General features: G+C 60.1%; 1 protein-coding gene across 3 annotated transcripts; it reads right to left on the bottom strand.

Annotated features, from left to right (window-relative positions):
* Positions 1-4,091: 4,091 nt before the first annotated feature.
* Positions 4,092-13,788, bottom strand: SH2D2A (SH2 domain containing 2A). Of its 3 annotated transcripts, none has more exons than XM_058702400.1 (9): positions 13,630-13,788; positions 12,975-13,135; positions 12,085-12,266; positions 11,068-11,157; positions 10,759-10,927; positions 7,282-7,425; positions 6,778-7,083; positions 5,063-5,234; positions 4,092-4,588 (listed from the first exon to the last, which is right to left on the bottom strand). In XM_058702400.1, exons 1-8 carry the CDS (start codon positions 13,661-13,663, stop codon positions 5,067-5,069), a joined length of 1,254 nt encoding a protein of 417 aa, XP_058558383.1. In that variant the 5' UTR covers positions 13,664-13,788; the 3' UTR covers positions 4,092-4,588; positions 5,063-5,066. The 3 variants fall into 3 exon arrangements, with proteins under 3 accessions (XP_058558383.1, XP_058558384.1, XP_058558385.1); XM_058702401.1 differs by having other exon boundaries at positions 7,282-7,422; positions 13,630-13,784; XM_058702402.1 differs by lacking the exon at positions 12,975-13,135 and having other exon boundaries at positions 12,085-12,247; positions 13,630-13,787.
* Positions 13,789-24,663: the final 10,875 nt, after the last annotated feature.

Here is a 24,663-nt window from a genome sequence, read left to right as displayed (position 1 = left end):
CCGATACCAGGGCGTCGAGAAGAGCCCTGAAGGGAGCGGCCCTGGTGCCGGGCCGCTGGAGAAGCTCGCCGTTTGACAGTCCTGGTGACAGATGGGAAGGTGAAGGTTACGGCCATGGGGTCATTTGGAGCGTGTGGCAGCGTGGGGACCCGGGCGTGAGAAGGAAGAGGCGGGAGGGAGGGTCTCCCCGAGCTCCCGGTCTTGCGTGTTGGGTAAGTTGAGGAGTCTGTTTCTCATTAAGTACGGCGGAGGGTTTCGTCACTTACAGGAAAACCACCCACTTATCTGAAATCTGACCTACTTGGGGCTGGAGCCAGACAGGGCTCCTGCATCCCACGGGGACACTGGGGCTACAGCTGCCTGTGGCGGTGCCTCCAGCCGTCTTCAGGAAGGAGCATCAACCCACCGGCACTCCACTGCGGAGGCCGCGGGACCTGGGCCGAGGCCACTCGCCGGGGTATCTGAGGTGGTCACCTGGGTCAACAGGCCCCAAAGTCTGAGATCCCGAGTCCAAAGCTTTGTCTTCTGTACCCGATGTGCTGTCTGCACATGCACAGGTGGTGGCCTGCCGCACCCTTGGGACCCTGACATGGGGGGCTGCGTCGTGACCGAGATGCGGGGGCTCTGGGCTGGGAGGCAGGATGTGGCCCTTAGGGAGGGTCCTGGTGTATTCTGGAAGTGGATGGATTTAGGCCTGTTGTCTGTAAGGCTCTTACCTCCCACCTCAGTTCTCTGCAGATAGTCTTGGGCCAGTTTTTAAATTTTTTATTACTTAAAATTTTTTAATGTTTATTTTAGAGAGACAGAGAGACAGACAGAGTGTGAGTGGGCAAGGGGTAGAGAGAAAGGGAGACACAGAATCCGAAGCAGGCTCCAGGTTCCCAGCTGTCAGCACAGAGCCTGATGCGGGGCTCGAACTCATGAACCGCGAGATCATGACCTAAGAGCCGAAGTCAGACGCTTAACTGACTGAGCCACCCAGATGCCCCTATTATTTTTTTAATGTTTATTTATTTTGAGAGAGTGCAAGTGAGCGAGTGGGGGAGGGGCAGAGAGAGGGAGAGAGAATCCCAAGCAGGCTCCATACTGTCCATACAGAGCCCCACACGGGGCTCGAACTCATGAACCGTGAGATCATGAACGGAAATGAAGAGTTGGACGCTTGACCAACTGAGCCACCGAGGCGCCCCTTGGGCCATGTCTTTTAAAGCCACTTTTTAGTCCTACCACTGATGACCTTTTATTTGGTGGTGGGGATTTCCTGGTCACCATCAGAAATACTGACAGGTTAGAAATAGTCCTCACCTGGGAAGGCTTCCCGCAGGCAGTAGCCCCGAGTTCTGATGAATAAACGGGAGGAGGGCAAAGGCTTTGGTCTGAGTGGGTCCAGACAGGCCCCGGGGGGGCCACCAGAGCCGCTGGGGCTAAGCCCGGGGTGCAGTGTCGCACGGACCAGGGGAGCAGAGCCCAGGAAGCTCAAGTCCTTGACTACCAGCAGCTGCGGGGCGCTGGGCGGCAGGGGTGTGGAGGAGGCGCTGCGGCAGGTGGAGGGGCTGCAGGAAGCCCTGTGGGGCCTGGGGCGGCCGCAGGGTTGCCGGAGCGCTCTGCGCTCCTGGCCTTGCTGACCTCCCCTTCCTCTGCCACCAGGGGACAGACGTTCTAGGGCTGTAGGGGTAGTGGGGGGTGGGGCTCAGCGGTGACGCCACTGGCCCTCCCTGGGGGGGGTGGGGGGGGCGGTGCTGTGCTGTGGCCCAGGACCCAGGAGGTCGTGGTGGTGACCTCCACTCACCCCCTGCCCCGCTGCCAGTTCCCCGCACCTTAGTGAGCGGGTTCTGGGTTAGCTGAGGGAGCAGACAGGAGGACAGGGAGGGTCCGGAGAGCCGCCGGGTCTGCCCTGGTGCCGAAAGGGCCGGAGGGGAAGGCTGTGCCCTCTGCTGGGATCCCAGCGAGGCCTGACGGAGGCTGCGGGGCCGGGGTGAATGTCCTCTCAACTCTGGGTGGACTGAGCCAGAGGCGGCCCTGTACAGGGGGGGGGCGGGGAGGATGGGGTGACTGGGGAGGTGCCCTTCCCCTGTGGTGCCAGCGTCTCCGGCAAGGGGGGTGGGCAGCTGCTTCAGGAATCGTCCCCCCTCCTTCCCTGCAAGAGGCCTCTCCATCCCCAGGCCTCAGCGCAGGAGTGGAGTGAGCAGGATGAGCAGGGGTGCCGGTCCTGGTGAGCAGGGAAGGCTTCCCCACCTTCTTCTTCAGGGTCGAGCCTGCAGCGGGAGCCCCTGGGAGGACAGGGACCTTATCTGTTGACCCGGGAGGGGCCCCTGATACAAGGGGAGCACTGGATCAGGATAGCAGGATCTGGGTGTGACGGCCTCCAGCTCCCTGTCACCTCCCCTCTCTAGACCTCACTTTCCTATTGGGTTGAACCAAAACAAAACAAAACCACCCCAAACCCAACAAACAGCAAACAAACAGAAACCAGCCACACAGGGCCTGGCTTCCCTGGGGCCCAGGCAGTCCTGCTTCACCGCGCCCTTCCCTTGCACGGCCTCATCCTGACGCAGCCCTGCCTGCAAACAGGGAAGCATTCTCTCCATTTCGAAAGGCTGCCTCGCCACCAGCCAGCACAGGACCAGCCAGCTCGCACAGAGACCCAGGGTTCTCCCCACGTCCGCCTTAGGGATCCTCCCACTCCACCTGCTGAGGGAGGGCGAGCTCCGCAGGGGCCCGCCCTGTCCCCTCTTGCTTTGTTCCTTCAGGGACACCCAGGGGGTCACTAGGCATTTCTGCTCTCCTCCCCCGCCCCACACGCCCCACACGCCCCACACGCCGCACCCCCGCACCCGGGACATTCAGACTCGACTTCCAGTTCCTGCTGTGCAATGAGCCTCCCCTCCTTCTGCGGCCTCCCCCAGCGCGGGGCTCCCCCAGCCCCAGAGTAAGCCAGAAGCCCTCTCCCCACCCCCACCCCCACCCCCAGAGTTTAATCCAAGACCTTTCTTGCCCTTTCAGCCTCCCTCCCTGATTTCGGCAAAGCCATCTGCTCCCTGCCCTCCCCTCCCCTCCCCTCCCTCGGCATCTCTCCCCCTGCTCTGGAGAGGCACAGACAGAAGGGAGTGGAACCCCAACCCTGTTGACTCAGCAACAGAAGCTCTCCTTAAGCTGATTAGCACTGGCTGCAAAGGGGGAGAATTCACCAGTCACCGGAGGTGGTGCCCGTGCCAGGCTGGGGGGCGGGGGTGGGGTGTGGCTGCGGCAGGCGGCGCCCAGGCCTAGGGAGCACCGCTTTGGGGACGGGTCTGGGGGGTTTCTGGGCCCCTGGCAGGTGGGGGGGGGGCGGTGGGGTCTTTGGCGGGAGGAGGGACCCTGATAGGCACTGTCTTGACTAAACTCCCATAGGAATGACTGTAAGAACTGGCTGCACCGGTGGGACCCCGGAGTCCCCAGAGCCCTGCCTCAGAGGGCCCTCAGTCTGAGAGAAGAACGTGGCCTTCGGCAGATTCCTCCAGGAGGCTGAAGCCCAGGGTGTGGAGCCGTGCAGGGGCAGAGGGCAGAGGGAGAGGGACGGAGTGGGTCTGGGTGGGGAGGTGGAGTGGAGAGGAAGCCTCACAAGAGGGCAGGGGACAGGATGAGGTCCTGACTGAGGCAAGGCCTGAGCCCAAGAGGCTGGGAAGACACAAGAGATCCTTAGAGCCACTGCAGGGCCCCCCATCCTCCTAAGGGGCTCACATACACAGGTCACCAACGCACGCTCCCCTCCCCAGGCCTGTGCTTGGCAGGGGGGCTGGGGAAGGGGGTACAGGGCCTACCCCTCAACCGCTCTTCCCCCTGCCCCCCTTTATTTCCTGGCACCCCCAAGTGACGCAGCCACCCCTCTGCCCCTGGCTACCTGCCCGGCCCTGCTAAGAACAAAACACTCCGTGGGCCCTTACCCGGGAGTCTCCCGGCCCCCCGATTTGTGACCCTTGCCCGGGTGTCTCTCAACCCCCAGACCCACTCCCCCCCCCCCCCCCCACTGCAGTGGTGCTCGAACCACCTGCCCTCCACAATAGGACAGAGAGGGAGCCCGAGACAGACAGAAGGAGCGTGCGCTCCTTGGATCCCCGTGGGGAGAGGTGGTTGGCGATGATTTATTAGCCAGACAAGAATCAACAAACAAGTTCTAACATCTGTTCTCGCCAAACCATTCCTCAGACAACAGCAGCATTGGACCAGGGCCCAGACCTCAAAGGCTCAGAGGGCCAAGGAAATCAGACTCCAGGAGAAGCCAGGCAGCGGGAGGCAGCGGGCGGCAGCGGCCGCCCTTGCCCAGCGGCCTCACCCACTTCTGCAGAGGACCACGGATCACTGAGATCACTGAGCCACTGGATTCTCAAGGACTCTGGGGAGGGAACCAGTGGGTGTGCCCCTACGAGGAAGGGACTTTGCCATCTGCTCCTCTGAACTCCAGGCTTCTTTGCAGGGCGGAGGGGGGCAGACCTGTCCAGGGAACACGGCTAAGCTGCGATTTGGGGGAGGGAGCCGGCACCCGGGCCCCCATGCAGTGGAATTCTCAGAAGTAGCCAGCTTTCCCATCTGAGGAAATCTCTGACATTTCCTGTGGAAAAGAGTTAGTGCACGTGGGGTAAGAAACAGAGTGCAAAACGGGGTAAGTAGGAAGCCTGGGTTCTGGGCCTTGGCCTTGGCCAAGTCGCTATCCCTCTCTGGCTTTGTCTCCTCATCTGCGCAGTGAGGAACTTGGCCCAGATTTGTAAGGGCAGAGGAGACACTGCTCCTGCCTCCCTGCCCGTAGCAGACATCACTAATCAATCACGGTGCCCTTTTCTGCTGAGTGCAGATCTGACCTTAGCATCCTTCCCAACGTGGTGCCCTAGGCAGCCACGACCAATGGATTGCAGTTGGCATGCAAGATGACACCATTCTGCCACCTTTGCGATAGATGATGGCTGAGGCCCTTTCTGGCTCTGATCGCCCACAGTGTGTTCCGTGCACACTTCCTGAGAAGGTGCCCCGCGTACAAAGGTCTCTGGACCTGGGGTCCCGGGTTGTCCCCCCCCCGGCGCAGACTCACCGGGCTACTGAGGAGGCCCCAGGGGAAGCAACGCCTGGCTTCTGTCCTCCGTCCTCTGTCTAGAAAGCTTGTGGGGGAGGGTGTGCCCCCAGCGGGGCAGGGTCTGGTGGGGCACGAAAGGGCCTTGTCCGGTCACAGAGTTCTCAGAATGCAGTTGCTGGCCGGCTGGATTCTGCGGAGAAAAGGGCGATCCCAAGGTCACACCCTCTACCCTCCGCCTCTCAGGCTCACCTGAAGCCTCAAGGGCTATCGTCTGGTCGTCTGGTCGGAACAGATGTCGGCCTGCGGAGAAGAGGCTCTCACCCCCTCTCATTCCTTCAGCAACCATTTCCTGAGCACCTGCTCTGTGCCAGGCACTGTGCTGGGAACTCAGGACACAGCTGAGTGAGTCCCAGCCCCTGCCCTCAGGGAGCGTGCACTCTGCGGGGGGAAGAGGGGAGACAGCGTCCCAGGTGATGAGTGGCAGGTGCTGGAAGGCACAGTGGATGCCTCTGTAGTGGGGTCAGGGAAGTGCGTAGGAGGCAGCAGGCCAGCTGGTCGGAAGGATGACTAGGTCTGAGGCGGGAATAGCTCTGGAGGTCCGCAGCAGCTGGTGGGAAGGCTGGGGAGGAGGTCCCCTGCTCCGCCAGTGTGGAGGGCCACACGGACTGATTAAGCAAGACCCTTCTGGCTTCCTTGGGGCAGAGTGGATCGGAAGTGGCAGGGTTGGTGGTTAGACCAGTTAAGAAGCTCTTGGAAGATCGTGATGAGGGGTGATGGGGCTGAAACTGGGGAAAGGGACCCAGCAGGAATCCGTGGCTTATGAGGAGTAGTGGCGTGGAGGGGGTGTCTAGGGGAGCCCTGGGATCCTGGCCTGGACAGTCGGGTGGCTGGAGAGTCATCGGTCCGATGGGAAGTACAGGAGGGCCAATCTGGGGAGAAGGGTGAGAGCCGGTTGCTATGCTGAGTTCAGGAGGCCGTGGGGCTCTTGGGGGCTGAGCAGGAGCACCCCTCACGGGGCATGCGGGGGTGGGTGGGGGGGGTGGGGTACAGGCTCAAGGGCTGAGGCAGGCCTGGGGCACCAGCAGGGAGGGTGGGGAGGGGCCTGTGGAGGGGGCAGAGGCCCAGGAAGAGGGTGGGAGTGGCCGGAAGGTCTAACACCGCCCTGGACTGAGACCCCGAGAGAAGGCAGCGAGGTGGGGGAGGGAGGAGGGAGAGGGGGGTGTGTGGAGGGGCAGGGGTGCAGGTGGCTCTCCCCAGAGCTCCCTCTGAATTGACACCAGGGACTCAGAATGGCAGGGCTGGGGGGGGGGGGGGGTTGGGGGGAGGGAGCCAGGGCCCGAGAGGCCCGAGTTCCAACCAGGATGACGGGATGATGGTTGGAGTCAAGATTCGGAGCACAGTGGGGAACACGTGGGAGGCACTGGGTGGGTGAGACAGGCAGGCTGGGGGGGGTGGGGGGGTGGCGGGGGGCGGGAAGGCTGAGGCGGGGCCTGAGCCCCTATTTCCTCCGAGAAGTGGAGGGGTTGACAAAGGGGACGCCGTCCAGGCAGGAGCCACTTCTGGGCCTGGGAAAGGGCCGCTGGCACCCCCAGCCTCTGCCTTTCCCCCGTCGCCTGAGGCCTCTGACTTCACCCTGACCCCGGCATCCACCCGAGCACCTTTGCCACCGTCCTGAGTCTGGTCTTCGGGCGCCCCCGCCCCCTGCGGCCCGCCTTCTCCGGGCACCCCTTTACCTGGTTTCGGGGAACAGGCCTGGAGCGGCACTTCCGCAGGGCAGGGTGCTCGAGGGCGCAGGGCGGGCCCCCAGCCCCCGGCGCCAGCTGCACCTCCACCTCGGCATAGACGTTGCCGGGGGCCTCCCCGGGGCTCCCCCGGCCCACGGCGTAGAAGGCGATGGGTTCGTCAGGCTCGCGGTAGATGCGGTTGGAGGGCTTGGGGGGCGGGGCCGGGCGGGGCCTCGGAGCCGGGCTTGTGTAGACTTCGGGGGGCAGCTGAGGCTTGGCGGGCACGGGAGGCTTGGGCCTGGGCGGCTGGGGAGGCTGGGAGAGAAGGCCAGGCCGCGGTGGGGTGGGATGGGGGGAGGGGGCGTTAGAGCAACCCAGGCGGGCGGAGGCTGGGGCCCGAGTCCCAGCCTGGGCCCTGCAGGCCCCGCCCGCGGCTGCGGGCCCCGCCCCCACGCCGCTCCCTGCCCTTGCCCCAACCCCCCCTTCCCCTGGGGCACCCCTCCAGCGCAGTACCTCCTTCTGCTCCCCGGCGCCCTCCTTCTGCGTGGGGCCTGCGTTCGGCGACGTTTTGAGGATGGTGCTGTACTGAGGGTGGATTTTTGTTCGGGAGTCTGACATTTCAAGGCTTAGGGAAAGTCCTGCAGGCTCAGGAGTCTGCTGGGAAAGAAGGAGACCTCAGGGACTCGATGCCGCCGGAGGGATGGCGGGCTGGTGGGTGGGCAGGTGCTAGTGGAGGATGGGGGGGGAGGGGCACAGAAATCTGGGGTGGCTGGGTTCCCTGGGTGAGGAACAGGGAATGGAGACGGCAAGGGGCCCAACAGGGGGAAAGTAGCTTTGGTCACGGGTTGTATCTGGCATTGACGTTAACTCTGCCTGGAACGCAGGGCCAGGCCTGTCTCCATTTGTGCCTGTGGTTGCAAAAATGCAACAAGGCTTTACAAGTCTTTAGCCTGAAAATGTCCAGCCCGGGGACAGATCTCCAAGACTGCCATGCCTGTGTTTATTCTGCAGGTGTCAGAGGAGTACTTTATGGAGGTTTAAGCTCTGTATTTTAGGGGCAGGGAGACCGCCTCCAGGGAGAGGCGTCTTACTGTGGGAAGGTTCCCTCCCATGGCAGCTGTGCTTTAGCTCAGCAATTCAGCCCTGGGTTCCTAAGAGCCCGGGCTCTCCTGATGCCCACGGCTTTGAGAGGCTTAGGCCACAGCTTGTCTCATGCTTCTGCGATCCTACAAGTGTGTGTTCAAACGCTGCACGCTTCAAGGATCCACGTCAGAATCCCCCTTCCCTGCCTCAGCCCCCTCCTCTCTCTGCATTCCCTTTATGACTAAAAAGCGGCACCCCCCCCCCCTGCTGCTGGGACAGCATTTTGGGAGCCAGCACCCCCCACACCTAATGGAGCACAGGCCTTGCTCCTTCCACTGCCTCAGCATCTCCGCATGTGCACCCCTCTCTGCATGCCGCAGCCACTCACCAGCTCCGGCCTCCTAGGTCCTGCCCTGTCTCATCTTGCCCTGCTAACCCATTCTTCTCTCTGAGGGCAGCCGGAGCTAAAGACGTCCCCCCGGGGCAATCCTTTGGTGGCCACCCCGTCACTCCCAGATAAAGTCCAAAGTCCAGAGAACGGGAGTGCCGGTGGGCGGTTCGGTTCCTAGAGCTCTCTGCCTTTGGCTCCTCAGCTTCCGCTGGCTCCCTCACCTCCAGACTTCCCTGCACCCTGTTCCCACTGCTGGGGGTCACGGCCTCTGCCATTCCCCGTGAAGTTCCACACAGGACTCGACCGCCCGGTGCAGGCCCATGGGGCACATTTCCTTGAACTGACTCCAGTCGGGGCCCCGAGAAACTGTGTCCAGGCCACCAGGGAGCTCCTTCTGACTAAGTCCAGTGGTCAACATGGGACCCACCTGCACGGCTCTTCCTTGAGACGTTCTCTTTGCTTGGCCTCCAGTGCATCACACGCCCCTGGTCCCCCCCCCCCCCCAGCCCCCTGTCTCTCCATCTCAATTTTCTTTGTAGCTTTGCCCTCATTTGTGCAAGCTCTAAGTGCTGGAGACTTGGTATTCCTTTCTTTTCCACCTCTGCTCATTCTCTAGTGAGATTTCACCCTTCCTGACGGCTTTATTTATTTATTTTAATATTGAAAACATTTATTTCTGGGGCGCCTGGGGGGCTCAGTCAGTTGAGCGTCCGACTTCGGCTCAGGTCATGATCTCGAGATCTGTGGGGTCGAGCCCTGCGTCGGTCTCTGCGCTGAGCCTGGAGCCTGCTTCGGATTCTGTGTTTGTGTCTCTCTCTCTCTGCTCCTCCCCTCCTCTCTCTTTCTCAAGTAAATAAACATTAAAAAAAATAATAATAAAACGTTTAATTCTTTTGAGAGAGTGAGCAAGCATGCGAGTGCCAGCGGGGAGAGGCAGAGAGAGGGAGAGAGAATCTCAGGCAGGCTCCACCCTGTCACTACAAGCCTGACTCAGGCTTGATCTCAGTGACTCCGTGAGATCGTGACTTGAGCTGGAATCAAAGAGTTGGACGCCTAACCTCCTGAGCCACCCAGGCGCCCCCTGAAGGCTTTTTGAATCAGTCCTTCTAGATGCTGATGAATCCCAGGTGTTTCTCTCCAGCCCAGACCTCTGTCCCAAACTCTGGACCCACGTATTTCAACCACCTACTCGGTATCCCCATTTTTTTAAGTTTTTAAAAAAAATGTTTAATGTTTATTTTTGAGAGAGAGAGAGAATGTGAACAGGGGAGGGGCAGACAGAGAGGAAGACATAGAATTTGAAGCAGGTTCTAGAATACCCCGAATACCGCCCCCCCCCCCAAACTTGCCAACTCCTCAGGTTGTAACTGTTCGGTGCCACCTCACCTCTCTCAGCATAAAATCCGAAATCCGTATGAGAGTCTGCAGGGCCCCTTCTTTCACTTCTCTGGTCTCACCTCCTACCTCTCTGACTGTTCTCACTCTTCCTCACACACATCAGGCACCCTCCTACCTCAGGGCCTTTGCACCTGCTGTTCCTTCTGCCTAGCATGTTTTCCCTCTAGTTGTCTGCGTGGCTCCTTCCCTTACTTCATCCAGGCCCCATTCCAATGTCCCCTTACCAGAGCCGCCTGACCTGATGTCCCTCTGTAAAATAGCCCCCACCCTGTTACGCCCTGTCTTTTTTTTTTTAAATAAAAAAATTATTAATGTGTATTTTTTTTTCGAGAGAGAGAGAGAGACAGAAAGAGGGGTAGAGAGAGAGGGAGACACTGAATCCGAAGCAGGCTGTGGGCTCCGAGCTGTCAGCGCAGAGCCTGACACGGGGCTCAAACCCACAAACCGCGAGATCATGACCTGAGCCCAAGTTGGACGCTTAACCGACTGAGCCCCCCAGGTCCCCCTGGTGCTTGTCTTCTTGGCATGCATTTCTCCTACTGGACATATTATGGATGATCTGTTTCTCTGTCCTATGTGATGACTATCTCCTCGCTAGACCGGAAGTTCCAGAAGGCAGGGCCGTTTTGGTCACTTTGTTTCTGCTGGATTTTTCTGCTGGGTTCCCGGTGCCCAGGCCGCGGCCTGGCACACGGTGGTCCCCAGAACTGCCTGAGCCCCCTCAGGGAGGCACTCCCTGACACGGTCCCCCCCCAAGTGAGCCCAGGATCACCCCACTCTGCATGTCCCCTCTCATCGCACCCGACTGCTGTGCTGCAGCCGTCCTTGCTGCTGCTAAGTGAGCTTTGTGGGTTTGAGGCCCTTCTGCCTCGCCCATGGTTCTATTTTCAGGGCCTGTCAGCAGCTGGTGCGAGCCAGGAGCTCAGTAAATAGGCCCTTGACAACACCAAGGACCCCTGTGGCTGCTGTCCCTCAGGGACCCTCCTCCAGCACTCATCCTTCTCCAAGGGATTCCCCGGGACGCATGTGGGCAAGGGACCTACGGCTGGGTCCGTGGGTGGGTCCGGAGGAGGCGGCTCCTGCAGCCTGGGTCCCCCGGGGCCAGGGTCGGGGCGTACCTGGCGGGCCAGGGGTTCGCTGAGCGTCTCCCCGTAGGGGCTGAGCGGGCACACGGTGTAGTGTCGCAGCAGGTCCGGCAGCCGTGCGTGGGCGCTGTCCTCGCCCAGCACCACGTGGCGCCCATCCCCGAGCTGGGACAGCAGGAAGTGGCGGCAGCAAGTCCGGCTCCTGGCGGGTGCCCGTGGGGTCAGAGCCACCCAGGCCCGGCCTCCCGCCCCTGCCCTCTCCGTCTGACCCGCTCACCCAGCCCGCCCCGCCCCCGCCGAAGCCCCTCCTCTGGGCCACCCGGCGCGAACCCTGCCCTTCACCTGTAAGTCAGCACAAAGGTCACGGCGCTCTCGCTGAACCGCACCAAGTAGCATCCCTCAGGCTTGGGCTCCAGCAGCCTCTCGGCCTCCCTGTGGGCGATGGGGGAGACGCTCGTCAGCCTCACACCTGTCTCTGGCTCTCGAGGGCGACCCCAGCCCCCAGCCAAGCAGGCGGAAGTGGCGGGAGAAGGGTGCAGGTGGCAGAGAGGACGCGGCTCTGCTCCCACGCGCCAGGGACTGGAGAAAACAGGCCGACCCGCCCGGGGCAGGGGGGTGGGGCGGTGGGGGAGGGAACTCCCGACCCTGCCTCCTCCTCAGGCCGCACCCTGGAGGGCAGCCTGGAGGCGCTGGGGTGGGTGGTAACAGACTTGTAGGTTTCAATGGTTGTTTTTGTTGTTGTTGTTGTTGTTGTTTTTAATTTTTTTTTCAACGTTTTTTATTTATTTTTGGGACAGAGAGAGACAGAGCATGAACGGGGGAGGGGCAGAGAGAGAGGGAGACACAGAATCGGAAACAGGCTCCAGGCTCCGAGCCATCAGCCCAGAGCCTGACGCGGGGCTTGAACTCATGAGCCATGGTGACCTGAGCCCAAGTCAGATGGTTAACCGACTGAGTCACCCAGGCGCCCCCAGACTTGTAGATTTCAGGAGTCACCAGCTGAACTGGAGGAGGCCCCCAAAGATGCAGGAGAGGCAAAGTTGAGAAACTGAGGAGGGAGGGGCTGGGGGGGGGGGGAGAGAAGACAGAACAGAGGCTGGAGAGGCTGAGACCCTGGGAGACAGTGGTGGAAGCGGGGTGGGGGGGGGAACCAGGAGGGCAGGAGGCTGAGGCACAAAGTCGGGGGGGGGGCTGCAGCCTCTCCAGTGACACCCCCCCTCCCAGGACAGATGCCCTAGAGAATGGCCTGGGAGCCTCCAGGACTCATCCGTGGACTTGTAGCCTCCACGGACTCCCGGCCGCCCGGGGCCCGGCGCTCGTCCCGCGCGTCTCTGGGCCGGTTTCCTCCCCGTGACTCACCTCCGGGTGATGAAGCCATGGAACCAGGGGGGGGCTGCCCCGCGCTGCAGGAGCCAGTGGGCCTGGGTCTTCTGGAACCAAGCCCGGGTCTCGGCCTGCAGGGACCGGGCGCCTTCCCCAGGCACCTCTTCAGCCTTCTCAGTGTCTGGGCTGGAGGTAGGCCCTGGGGGTTGAGGACAGGCCTGGAACAGGGGAAAGTTCGAGGAGGACGTAGCCGCGATTAGTGGGCTTTCTCCTGACTCCAAGCCAGCTACCACTTTCTCATCCTTACCCCTGCTCTCTATCCCCGCTGCCTATTTTATGCTATGATTGCCCAGAAGGTGCTTCTCAAGGCCTAGCGTGACTCTCCTTCAGCTCCACCTGCTTTGGTTTCCAGAGGGTCTCCTTCCCCTTCCCTCCGGCCCTGAGGGCCTCTCATCCAGTAGCTGGGAGCTGACGGATTGTGCATAAGTGGATGTGAGACCTTCGAGAAGACCAGGAAGTCATTCCCCGGCCCGTGGGATGAAAGGAGGTGATGCTACGGGCCAACCCAGAGGATGGAAGGAGGGAGGGCTCGGCCTCCTGCAGGAGGGGCTGGGCTGGTCCGCAGGGAGGATTTCCTGATGTCCTGGTGGGTGAGAGGGACTGAGAGAGAGAGATGCGCCGGGCGGACGGAGGCCACGGCCAGAGACACGGATGCCTGTTTCCGGGACTCGGTTCCCTGCACCCTGGCCCCCTGCGGACTCAGGCCGAGCTTCCCAGGGACAGAGGAACAGTGAGGGGGCAATATAGCGCATGAGCAATGCGGAGGTGCTCCCCATCCCCTCTCCCTCCCCAGTCCATGGGTGGCCCCAGGTCACTGGGGGGATGGGAGCCGGTGAGGAAGATGTGTCCGCCTGGCTGCCACTCACCACGGCACGGACAGCGGGGACCCTGGGGCTGGGCTGGGCCTCCTCAGCCTTCGGGGCCCGGAGCCCGGGCCCCTGAGACACGCTCAGGCCGCAGCGGCTCCTGCGGGGCAATTCCACCCTCTGGAAGGTGTTGAAGGCAGCAGCAGGGGCTTCGCGACTTCCTGTTAGCGCAAAGAGGAAAGCTGGGGTTTCTCAGTGAGGGCCCCGCGTGCCTCTGACCGGGGATCTGGAGGACGGACGGACGGGGACAGTCATGGGAGCAGAAATGCAGGCGGGACCACAGGGGCTCTCTGAGGTGGGGGAGGGTAGGGAGACAAGGAGGTGCCCACCGGCCAGGGAGACAGGACTGGGAAGCCAGGGGGCCTCCTGATGGTCCGGAAGTGCCACAGTGCTGGGTGGGGGGTGGCGCATCTCCTCAGGGCAGAGCCGTGTCTTTGTGGCCCAGGACCGCCTGCCTCCTGGCACCCGTCCTCTCTAAGAAGCACCCCATAGACGCTGCTCCCTGTGTCCCCCGGGCTGAGTGGACTGGAGCCCCGGCCAAGGAGAGGGGGTTGTGGGCGCCCTGCCAGCTGGCCCTGCGGGTTCTGGCCTGGGGGCAGCAGGGGTGAGGGGGTCTTGGTGTCCCTCCCCTCACGGTCCCCGGCCTCGCACTTACCTTGGGGGCATATCTGGGCCAGAGGGGGCTCCATGGGGGCAGCCTGAGAAGGGAGCCCCCGGAGCGCGGGATGTGTATGTGCTCCCCGGAGATGTGCACACTCAGCAACTCATGTCCGTCGCCCGGCCCCCGACGGCAGGAAATGTCGCCTCACCCGCAGCCCTAGCCCTGGCAGAGGACCCACGTCATGGAAAGCCGTAAGACGCTTGTCCCTCCCCCGGAAGCCAGGCAGCTGAAGCTGCTGGTGGTGTCATTCTGGGCTTGGCTGTTGGGAAGTCCGTACTGCCGTCCGACCCTGAAACCGCCTGTTTCTTGCTCCACCCCCTCACTCCAGACTGGGACTCCCTTCTCTCTCTCTCTCTCTCTCCCCCTGTCTCTCTCTCAGCTTCTGTTACGAGCAGTGGCAATTGTGGATGTCAACCTCAGCAGGATAAGCTCTAATTAGGTGCCTGGGCTTGGGGCTCCTCGGAGGTTTGTACTCCGGAGTTTGCTCTCAGGACATATGAGCGGAGGGAGGCAGGGCTGCTACGGAAGGATGCGGGTCAGACTTCTGGAAGGACTTTCTGAGGTCATATGGAATCTGCGAGACCGGTGGTGGAGGGGAGGGGCCTGGCTTCACCTTCCAGCAGCTAATGAAGCTGGATGAGGGCCAGACCAGGCCGTCCTGGAGGAGGGAGGAAGACTTTTCCTCCAACTCTGCGGGTCGTGATTGCTGGCCACACTGTGAGCTGTTGTCTTAAACTCGCGCTGTGCCGACACCTCCTTCCACACCAGAGGACCAATCCCGTTTCTCTCTCATTTGATCCTCAAAGGGACGGGGAATGTTATGCCCATTTTCCAGAACGGCAAACTGAGGCTCAGAGAAGTGCCGTGGCCAGATGTCTCAGAAGCTGGGATCAGAAACTAGATCTTCTTACCCATTTCGCTGCGGTTTAAGCCAACAGTCCCTGACTAAGTGCCAGGCACCGCTCCTGGGGCCAGGAACCCAGAGGGAAAAAAAGGATCTTGCCTCCAGAGGCCAGGTGGGGCGGACGGGCCTGCCAACAGATTCTTCTGGGGGCGAGAGACTGGTGTGCAACGGGTGCCCGGCTGGCCTGGTGCGTGTGTGTGCGGGGAGGGGGAGGGGGGTGTCAGAAGAGGAGGAGGAGGAGCTGAGTCGTGGAGGGTGAGTGGGGGGACAAAGGTGGGCAGAGATGTTTCTAGAAGAGGCACGGGTGCGTGCGAATGCGTATAAGAAGGAAACGGCGAGGTGCGCGGGGCGGAGCGGGGGCTGGCTGCCCCCCCCCCCCCCCGCAGCAGTTCGTGCCGCCGGATGAAATGCTGCCCTGTGCCCAGGAAGGAGTTTGGACACCTGGCCTGAAGCCGGAAGAGCTACTTGGCCAGCAGCTCTGGGCAGGGGTGCTGTCCCCGCAGTCCCCGCTGGCCCGCACATGCACACACTCCAAGGCCTGCTCCCCTTCCTGAAACGCTATCGCCTTTCCCTCGGTCCCAGCCCCAGGGGTTGGGAGGGAGGCCGAGAGGTGCCCGAACGGCCTCTTCCCCAGACCCCTCACTTTGCTGTGATGACCAGGCGGTGGGGGCGAGTCCCGCACGACCCCGTCAAACGGCAGGGCTCTGCTCTGTGTCCCGCCGTGTGTCTGGAATTCTGCTCGGCACAGCCCAGTTCTGGAAACCCTGCCCCCCACTCCGGTGCGCTTTGTGATGATCGCAAGGGAAGCATTTTTCACCTCTCAAGTGGACTCACTCCCACGCTCTTTGGAGGCCTGGGCCCGGCTAGAGGCGCTGGCTGGTGGACGCAGGTGTAGCGGACCCAGCTCTGTCCAAATGCAGACCGGCCCCTGGGTGGGCCTCGACACTTGGTCGGCTAGACCGTGTCGGAAAAGCCTTAGCGTCTCTGAGGCTGTGACCGCCTCTCCCCTTTACCTGCGTCTCATCGCCCACCCCCGCTCGTGCCTGGGTCAGCCTGGGCAAGTTGCTCGATCCCTCCAAGCTTTAGGTGCCTCATCTGGAAAATGGGGCAAGAAGACCTCTCTGGAAGGGTAGCCGTGGGATTTCATCAGTAAATGGGCACCGAGCCAGCAGTCGGTCTGTCTGATATGTAGGGGCCGCTCAAGTATTCCCTCCCTTCTTTCCTGCAGCTCCTGGCACTGTGATGGGCACTTCTGGCCACTGCCACGCCATGGCTGGGGCACAAGTTCAGACTTTAGGTCTCCCCCCCCGGCCGGGCTTGCGCAGGCGGGGGGTCTGGGGACCACCGGGCAGATATCAGGAAGGGCTCAAGAACATGTGTGTTAGACAGTTTGTGTGGTGGCGCCCCCCCACCCCCGCCCCCTAGCCCCCAGATCCCTTTCTCTGAGGCCCCAGATGTATTAGTCTGGGCTGCCACAGTGAAACCCCAGTCTGGGGGGCATAACGACAGAAATATATTTTCTCACAATTCTGGAGTCTGGAATTCCAAGGTCAAGGTGCCAGCAGGGTTGATTTCTGATGAAAACCCTCTTCCTGGCTTGCAGATGTCTGCTTTCTCGCTGCGTCCTCACTTGGCTTTTCCTCTGTGCTCGTGCAGGGGTGGGGCTGGGGGAATAGCTCGGCTGTCTCTTCCTCTTCTGATAAGGACGTCAGTGCTATCAAATCAGGACCCCACTCTTATGACCCCATTTAACCCTAATTCCTTCTTTAAAGGCTCTTTTTCTCAATACAGTAACAGGGGGTTAGGGCTTCAACATATGAATATTGATGGGACCCGATTTAGTCCATACACCAAATGTTAGCACCTGTCGTCTCCTCTCAAGGATCTTGCGTCCTAAGGTAGGTAGGACCTCAGAAGGGACTTGGTGATTCAGAGCATGTGCTGTGTGCTTCCCCCGGGACCTCAGGGGACAGAGCTGTACTCTGATGGGGTGAGGGGAGTGGAGGCTAAGAGGGGGGAGTTCAGTTTGGGAGGCATCCGGGTTGGGCCATGATGAGAAGTCACAGGTGAATGCTCATACTACCCGAAGCGATCTATAGATTCCCTGTAGTCCCTATCAAAGTTCCAATGGCACTTTTCACAGAAATAGAACAAACAATTATAAAATCTGTGTGCAATCACCAAAGACACAGAATAGCCCAAGCAATCCTGAGAAAGAGCAAAGCCGTGTGCATCACACTTCCTGGTTGCAAAATATAGCACAAAGCTATAGTAATCAAAACAGTATGGCGTCGGTGACACAGACACATAGGTCCATGGAACAGAATATAGAGCCCAGAAAGAAACCCAGGCACATATGGTCAATTCATTTATGACAAAGGAGCCAAGAATATACCAATGGGGCAAGGGCAGTCTCTTCAATAAATGGTGCTGGGAAAACCGGACAGCCACATGCAAAAGAATAAAACGGAACGCTGACCTTACACCATAAACAAAAATTAACTCACAATGGAATAAAGACCTGAGATTAAAGGCATGAAGAAAACAGAGGTCGTAAGCTCCTTGACATCAGTCTTGGTGATGATTTTATGGATTTCACACCAAAAACAGAGGCAACAAGAGGAAAAATAAAGAAATGGGACTGCATCAAACTAGAAAGCTTCTGTACAGCCGGAAACCACCAACACAATGAAAAGGTAACCTACTGAATGGGAGAAAACATTTGCAAATCCTATGTCTGGTAAGGGATTAGTATCTAAAATATATAAAGAACGCATAAAACCCAAACAGTCTGACTAAAACATGGGCAGAGGATCTGGATAAACATTTTCCCAAAGAAGACACACAGAAAGGTGCTCGATGTCACTAACCATCAGGGAAATGCAAATCAAAACCAACAGAGAGATGTCACCTCACACCCGTCAGAATGGCTGCTAATCATATAGACGAGAAATGACAAGTGTTGGCGAGGAGTGGAGAACCGGGAGCCCTCGTGCGCTGCTGGCGGGGAATGTGAGTTGGTGCAGCCACTATGGAAGGTTCTCAGAAGATTAAAACTAGGACTACCATATGATCCAGCAGTCCCGCTTCTGGCATTTATCCCAAGGAAAGAACACACTGACCTGAAAAGACACCCGTACTGCGACGTTCACTGCAGCATCACTTACAATAGTCAAGGCCCGGAGGCAACCTAAATGTCTGTGGATGGGTGTGGCGTGCATTCACAACGGAGTATTATGCAGCCATAAAAAGAAGGAAATCTTACCATTTGTAACAACATGGGTGGACCTGGAGGGCATTAGGCTAAGTGAAATAAACCAGAGAAAGACAAACACTCTATGATCTCACTTTGTGTGGGATCTAAACAGAACAAAACAAACCTCAAACCTACAGACAGAAGAGGTTGGTGCCTGGCAGAGGTGGGGGTTGGGCAAAACGACCAAGGGGGTCAAAAGGTACAAACTCCCAGTTGTAAAATAAGTAAGTGTGAGGCTCATGTACAGCATGGTGACTGTGGTTAATAACACTGTATCGTATATTAGAAAATTGCTACAAAAGTAGATCTTAAGAGTTCTCATCACCAGGTGCCTCCTTTAAGCCTCTGACTTTGGCTCAGGTCATGATCTCACAGTCTGAGTTCGAGCCCGGCGTCAGGCTCTGTGCTGACGGCTCAGAGCCTGGAGGCTGCTTCGGATTCTGTGTCTCCCTCTCTCCCTGCCCCTCCCCTGCTCACCCTGTCTCTCTCTCTCAAAAATAAATAAAACATTAAAAAACAGGTCTCCTCGCTAGAAAAAGAAATTTGTAACTATGTGTGGGGATGGATGTTATTGTGGAGACCACTTTGCAATAGATACAGATACCAAATCATTACATTGTACACCTGCCGCTAATATAACGTTACACAATACATCTCAATAAGACAAGAAGTCATGAGGGGCACCTGGGTGGCTCAGTTGGTTGAGCCTCCGACTTCGGCTCAGGTCACGACCTCGCAGTGCATGGGTTCGAGCCCCGCGTCGGCTGTGTGCTGACAGCTTGAAGCTCGGAGCCTGGAGCCTGCTTTGGATTCTGTGTCTCCTTCTCTCTCTGCCCCTTCTCTGCTTGCACTCTGGCTCTCTCTCTCTCAAAAATACATAAACATGAAGAAAAAGAAAAAAAGAGTCGGACGCTTAACTGGCTGAGCCACCCAGGCACCCCTGCCCTTAGCTGCTTTGTAAGTAAATCACCGAGTGTCTACCGAAAACTTATTCTGTGCTGGTGTGTGTGAGTTTCAGGGGCTACGGAGATAAGGAAGGCGGGGCAGGGGAGACACCCAGGTAAACAAACCCGGGTGATTCAGGACCCGGGAACTAACCAGGAAGCCAGGCATGGGGGGCGTGGGGGTGGGGTGGGGAGGCGTGGGCCATTCTGCCTGGTGCCAGGTTGCATGAGGCCAAGCGAGGCTTCAGGGAGGGGATGGTAGTTGAGAGAGCAGGTGTAGGGGTGAGCAGGTGATCCTCGGGATAGATGAGCAGGGATGGGTGGAGGAGGGTGGGGGAGCGAATGGGTGATGATGAGGGGCTTCGAGCTGTAGGGTCCTCTGGGGAGGGGCACGAGTGAGCGTGAATGAGCATGAAGGGAGTGGGAGAGCTGCCAGCCGGGGAGCTCCGTCTTGGCACTGGGGAGCCATGGGTGGAGTGGGAGGTCTGCTTCCAGCGCTCACATCGCCCCGTGACGGCTGTTCTGGGCCACTGTGTGCGCTCGCCCCGTCCGGCACGATCCTCGACCCTCGGGGCGGGCCTGACTTTGCTCATCTTCGCGCTCCTTCACCCACCGCAGGCGGCCCGTCAACGGCTGTCCGGCATCTGCTAGGTGCTCGGGTGGTTTGGCACCTGCCGCCATTCCTGCCCGTGAGGAATTCCTGGTCGTCTTCCCCGGAGGCAGCGGGACACATCGGGAAACACGAGAATGGCTCGGACTTTGAATCCCAGTCTGGCCAGCTGTTGGCTGTGGGTCTTTGGGCAAGTTCCTTCACTTCCTCAGGCCTCAGTTTCCTTATCTGCAAGATGTCAGCCACGGTACGAAGCCCCCCAGAACGTTCCGTGTGTTAGAGTGCGTGCGGAGTGGAGGCGCGTAGGACGTGCTCAGTGCACTTGAGGAATGGTCCTCGGAGGGAGTAACAGCCGCCAAGGGCGCTGGCCACTGGCCTGTCTCCCAGCCCCACCCCTCCCTTGTTCTCTCCGCTCTGTGCGGTCAGGGCTTCGACTGCAAACTGCACTCCCGGGCTCCTTGCTGGTGGGCCTGTGCCAGGGCCACGGTGAGGTCTGCTGCCGGGGACAGGGGAGGACCCGCTCCTTCCTCTTTGCTTCTTTTTGAGGCTGCCCAGCACCGCCTCCCCCGAGAGCTGGATCCCACCTCTGAGCGTCCAGGCTCCGACAACCCCAGCCTCGACCGCTCATTCTCACAGCCCGGAGGGGGAGCTGCTTCCTGCCTTATCCGTGTCGTTAGGTGCGTCCCCTCCCACAGCAGGAGGGTCCTCCGCCTGCCTTCAGGGATGCCTGTGGAAATCCACAGTGTGATGTGTGTGTGTGTGTGTGTGTGTGTGTGTGTGTGTTCCTGAGGGACTGGCTCCTGACGCCCAGCACCGGGGTCGTGTGACAGCAGGTACAGGGCACACTGTGCTCGGTGCAGAGGCCAGAAGGGCATGAACAGGAGCCACAGAACACGGCTGGGGGCCGGGGAGGGGTCACCCACGGAGGCAAGTCCCCGGGCAGCGCGGGCCGGGTGACGGGGGGGCGGGGTGGGGGGGGGACATGCTGGTGGGACCAGAAGAGTCGAGGCTGATGGGAAGGTGGGGTTTGTACCGGGTTTGGGCGGATCAGGAGGCTGGAAGTGGAGGCTTCCACGCCAGGGAAGATGCGATTCAGGGATAAAGACAGGGACTGGAGGACGGAGGGAGGGTGACTGCTCTCAGCCCTTGGCAGGCTGGGCCTCCAGGAACTGCTGTGCCGTCCCAGGCGGGCCAGCTGGCCTCTCAGATCATTGACACCATCCCCTCTGAAGCAGATTTAAACAACAAACAAACAAAAACCTCTGTCTGTCTCTCCTTCTTTGGCAATGGAAAGTTCTTCGCCAGCGTGAGGAGTTATTGGTATGAAGACACTATCCTGAGAAAGTGGAGGAGGTCAGCCTGGGGGAGGGGCCACCGCAGCGGGTGTTTCCAGGCTGGGAAGGGGAGGAGGGGGGCGTCCCAGTGGGGAGGAGCGTGGGGTGACCTCAAGGGGTGAGGTGGCCCGCACTGAGTCTGGGGGGACAGGTTGGGCAGGGCGTGGGACCCGAGGGGAAGGGAAGATGCGGTTGGTCAGTGGGTGTGGAGGGTCTGCCCAGTGAAGGGGCTGGGAAACCAGGCGGAGGGTGGTCCTGTCGGGGTGGGAGGGGAAGGCGCCCTCACTTTTTGTGGTCCCAAAGACACTGCTCGCGGGGGGCTGTTGGCCTCCCCTGGACTGGGCCCAGAGTTGTCCGGAATCTCCAAGAAGTGTCCGCTTTCCCCCATCTCCCTCCTGTTTTAAGTCTTTCCAGGCAGAAGACATCTTGGGGCTACGGAAGCAGCCTACCAATCCTAAATTCATGGAAACTGACTTTGGCCCTGCCCAGAACACGGAGGAAACGATGTTCTTGGAGGATGTGTATGGGTTAGTTCTCGCGATATCCAAGCAAGTAGGGAGAGGGTGAGCCGGGGCCCCACGGGTCTGACCTCACCCGTCCCCAGCCCCGGACCTCGGCCACCTGGGCAGGGAGCCTCTTTTTCAAAGCAACTGCTTGTTTTCCACCCTCTGAATGAGGCATGCTCTTGAACAGACCGGCAGAGAAGATACAGATAAGCAAAAAGGTGTGTCGTTCACAATCGCGTCTCCCAGGCCTCGATTACGCTGGCGATATTTTTCTGAGTTGGGACACGTAAATGCAAAATTTGTGACTCGCTTGTTTTGCTCTGCAGCTCACCGTGGCCACCTTTCCAAGGCGCCACCTGTCCTCACCACAGGCACTGCCACGCGTCCTTCAAATGGTATCACACTTAGGGGCGCCTGGGGGGCTCGGTTGGTTAAGCGTCCGACTCTTGGTTTCGGCTCGGGTCATGGTCTCGCGTTTCGTGGGTTCCAGCCCCGTGTCCGGCTCTGTGCTGACGGCGCGGAGCCTGCTTGGGGTTCTCTCTCTCTCCCTCTCTCTCTGCCCCTCTCCCGCTTGCTCTCTCCACCTCTCTCGAAATGAATAAACTTAAAAACAAAAATGCTATCACGATTAGGTAAAGGTGGTCATTTGTGTGGTGCTCCCCAGCTCGCAGAGTGCTCGGTGTTCATTATTTTGTTTCAGCCCTTGGCCTTCCTTCACGGGGGGCTCTCCCTTAGGTGAGGCTGCTTCCAAGAGAGGCCACCGTGCTCCCGCACTCCCCCCCAGCCTCACCTTCCCCCTTCCTGCGTCGGGGGTGAGGCTGGCCGCACCCCTCCCCAGCTCCCCGTCTTCTCGCCTGAGATGCATCATCTTTTACACACACGCTCTCCTGCCTCTGCCCCCCCCAGGGAGGAAGACGCCCTGTCTCAGTTTCTTGAGAGTCTTTCTTCATGGTCTCGGGATTTCTCCCCCACGGCCGCCTAGTCTTCTGTGTATCCTTCATCCGCCCCCTCTCCCTGCGCCTCTGCCCACTTCCTTCCTGCTCTAGTTCTGCACGAGCACATCTGGCAGTGACCAAGCAGAAGGTCCCCCCACTTGTTGCTTGCAAGTATAGAGTGGTGGGGGAGGGCTAGACCCACAGAGAGCAAAGGGCAGGGTAAGGGAGAGGCCTTGGGGTGGCCTCTCAGCGTCCATGGCGTGTGGACAGGGGTTCTGAGCTCCTGTTCTCCCTGTCTGTCTGTGTCTCTGCTCCTACCTCCTCCCCAGCATCCATGCTTTCCCGTCCCGGCACCGAGAAGGCCCGGGTGGTTCAGAGCTGCAGCTGCTGGGGTGTTGGTGGTGGGGAGAGAGGCCCCTGAACGAGCCCCTTTTTCTGTCCTAGGATTTCAGCCAGCCTCCTTGTCCCTGGACAGCCTCCCTTCTGCCCATCCCCAACACTTGCTTCTTACCAGCGCCCTCCTCCCCTCGCTCCCAGGCTGTGGTGGGAGCAACGGAGGCAGAGAGAATGACTCCTGGCCTGCTCCGTCCAAGAAGCCAAAGTGTTCAGGTGTCCTGCCTTCCCAGGAACCGAATGAGGGGACATCTAAGCTGGGGCTGCAATACCTACCGTGGGCCAAGATTCGGGGCACGGGCTGTATACCTCCTGGCTTTGGAGAAGGGCAAATACTCCCGAGTCAGGGTGATCCAATATGTAGGCCGCACTCAGAACCCCTGTCCCACGGCCCCTCAGGCCTCCTTTCCACAGCAAGGACACTAGAACTCAGCCTTGCAGCCCCTTTGAGACCCCTACTTCTTTCAGGCATCAGGGGTAGCTGAGGACTCGATTGCAAGCTCCTGACCGTGCTCCCAGGGGCCTGCCAAGAGCCTCCCTCTGACCGTGCTCTCAGGGGCTCACCAAGAGCCAGCACCTGCTCATCTTTGGAAGTCGAGCACGGGCAGGGTTTTCCTGAAGCCCTCTTTGCTTCAGTGTTCTAGCCCTTCCTTATGCCCCTCCACGTCCAGATGGCCAGCACTTCCGGGACAGGTGACATCCAGCACTGTGCAGGTTAGGGGTGCGGGCGGTGGGGGAAAGCTTGACCCCCCTGCCGCCGTCCAGGCCCGTGCAAGCGCGGATGTGGCTGTGTGCCCTGTGTAGGTGTGTGGGTCTCCCCTGGGGCCCCTGGGTGGCGTGCCCACCCCCCCCCCCCCACTCCCGCCTTCTAGTCAGCGGGAGGCCGGTCAGAGACCAGGAACCCAGAGAACAACCTCCGGGGGTTCCATTCTCCGTAAACTGTGGTTCCACCAGCAACCATTAGGGGTCACTGTTGCATCAGCTACCATTGACAGGCAGGGGCAGGGGAGGGGTCCAGCGGGACAGGCGGTCCCGGCTGCCCACACTGCCCCTGCCAGCGGAGTGTCAGTGAGCTGTAACTGCTATGACGGAGATGGTCTCACACAGACTCGTGTCTACTCCACTCAGGCCTTAAGGAGCTGTGGTTTGCAGGGCACGAGGGCACCAAGCAAGCTCAGAAGCGCAAACGTCCGCAGACTCTGGGTCCGTGGCAGCGCGTGGCAGCGCGGGAGCCATGGCCCCGAGCCCAGGGTGCGGGAGACGCTGGTACAGGATGCTAAAATGTCCTGAGCCGTGAGCAGCCCCCTCTGCCTCCATCGTCTTCACCAAGGCTTTAAGTCGTTTATCTTCAGCTCTTCCTGGCATAAGAGCCTGGAAATGGACTCCCCTGTGCTCCTTCAACACGCCTGCAGGGCATCTCTGCTTGTGGGTAATCTAAGGGAGCCAGACACACAGACTCTGCTCCCGGTCCCTGCCCTGGCTGGGGGGGCGGGGGGGGGGGCGTCCAGCACGGACCGGTCATCAGGGCCCCTCCCCCACCCCTGCATCTGTCCTCCGATGCCCGGGAGACGTCTGCCCGGTGGAAGCAGCGAGGGACGACCTAAAGATGAGGTGTGGGGGACGGTCGGTGAGGCTGGGAGCCCAGAGACAAAGCTTCCTTGCCAGGCTCAGCCACCTCTGGCTGCCCGAGCGGCGGACGCGGCCATGACAACCCGGGCTGTTAGGTCCTCGTGGAGGTGGTGTTTGACAGCCCAGTATTTATCCTGTATCGCGGCCTCAGGGTCACCGTGTCAAGTCCCCAAGAAGGGAAGGAGGAAGTTCAGCCAGTGTGAAGACCACATAGATGGAGAGATAATGGGCTCTCCGGGGACCAGGGCACAAACAGATCTCAGCATTTATTGTGCCTCCTTCAGTCTTCCCCTGAGAGGCCGGGGGTGGGGGGGCAGGAGTGAGGGCAGGGAGGAAGCAAGGCTCGAAGGATCAAAGCCTTAATCATCCTAGGGCAGGGGGGAGGTTGAGGGGAAGGGGCTGGGAGAAGGGGTGAATCTGCACCAAGGGATGCCCCTGGGGAAGAGGGCGGAGGAGCACCAAACTTGGGGGGTCCTGGGTGTGGCGAAGCAGGGGAGGAAGTGAGGGCAGTCTACGG

The sequence above is a fragment of the Neofelis nebulosa genome, chromosome 15, assembly GCF_028018385.1.
Source record: "Neofelis nebulosa isolate mNeoNeb1 chromosome 15, mNeoNeb1.pri, whole genome shotgun sequence".
NCBI classification, from domain to species: domain Eukaryota; kingdom Metazoa; phylum Chordata; class Mammalia; order Carnivora; family Felidae; genus Neofelis; species Neofelis nebulosa.
The sequence above is the reverse complement of the archived record's forward strand: the minus strand, read 5'-3'. Positions and strand labels throughout refer to the sequence as shown.

What these genes read in the sequence shown, in the direction of transcription:
- SH2D2A (XM_058702400.1), bottom strand. Translation starts at nt 13,663, where the DNA reads ATGGAGCCCCCTCTGGCCCAGATATGCCCCCAAG. An exon ending in GCGAACCCCTGGCCCGCCAG is followed by an intron (nt 7,426 to 10,758) that starts GTACGCCCCGAC and finishes CTTCTTTCCCAG; the next exon opens with CAGACTCCTGAGCCTGCAGG. An exon ending in GGCCTGTTCCCCGAAACCAG is followed by an intron (nt 5,235 to 6,777) that starts GTAAAGGGGTGC and finishes TTTTCTCCGCAG; the next exon opens with AATCCAGCCGGCCAGCAACT.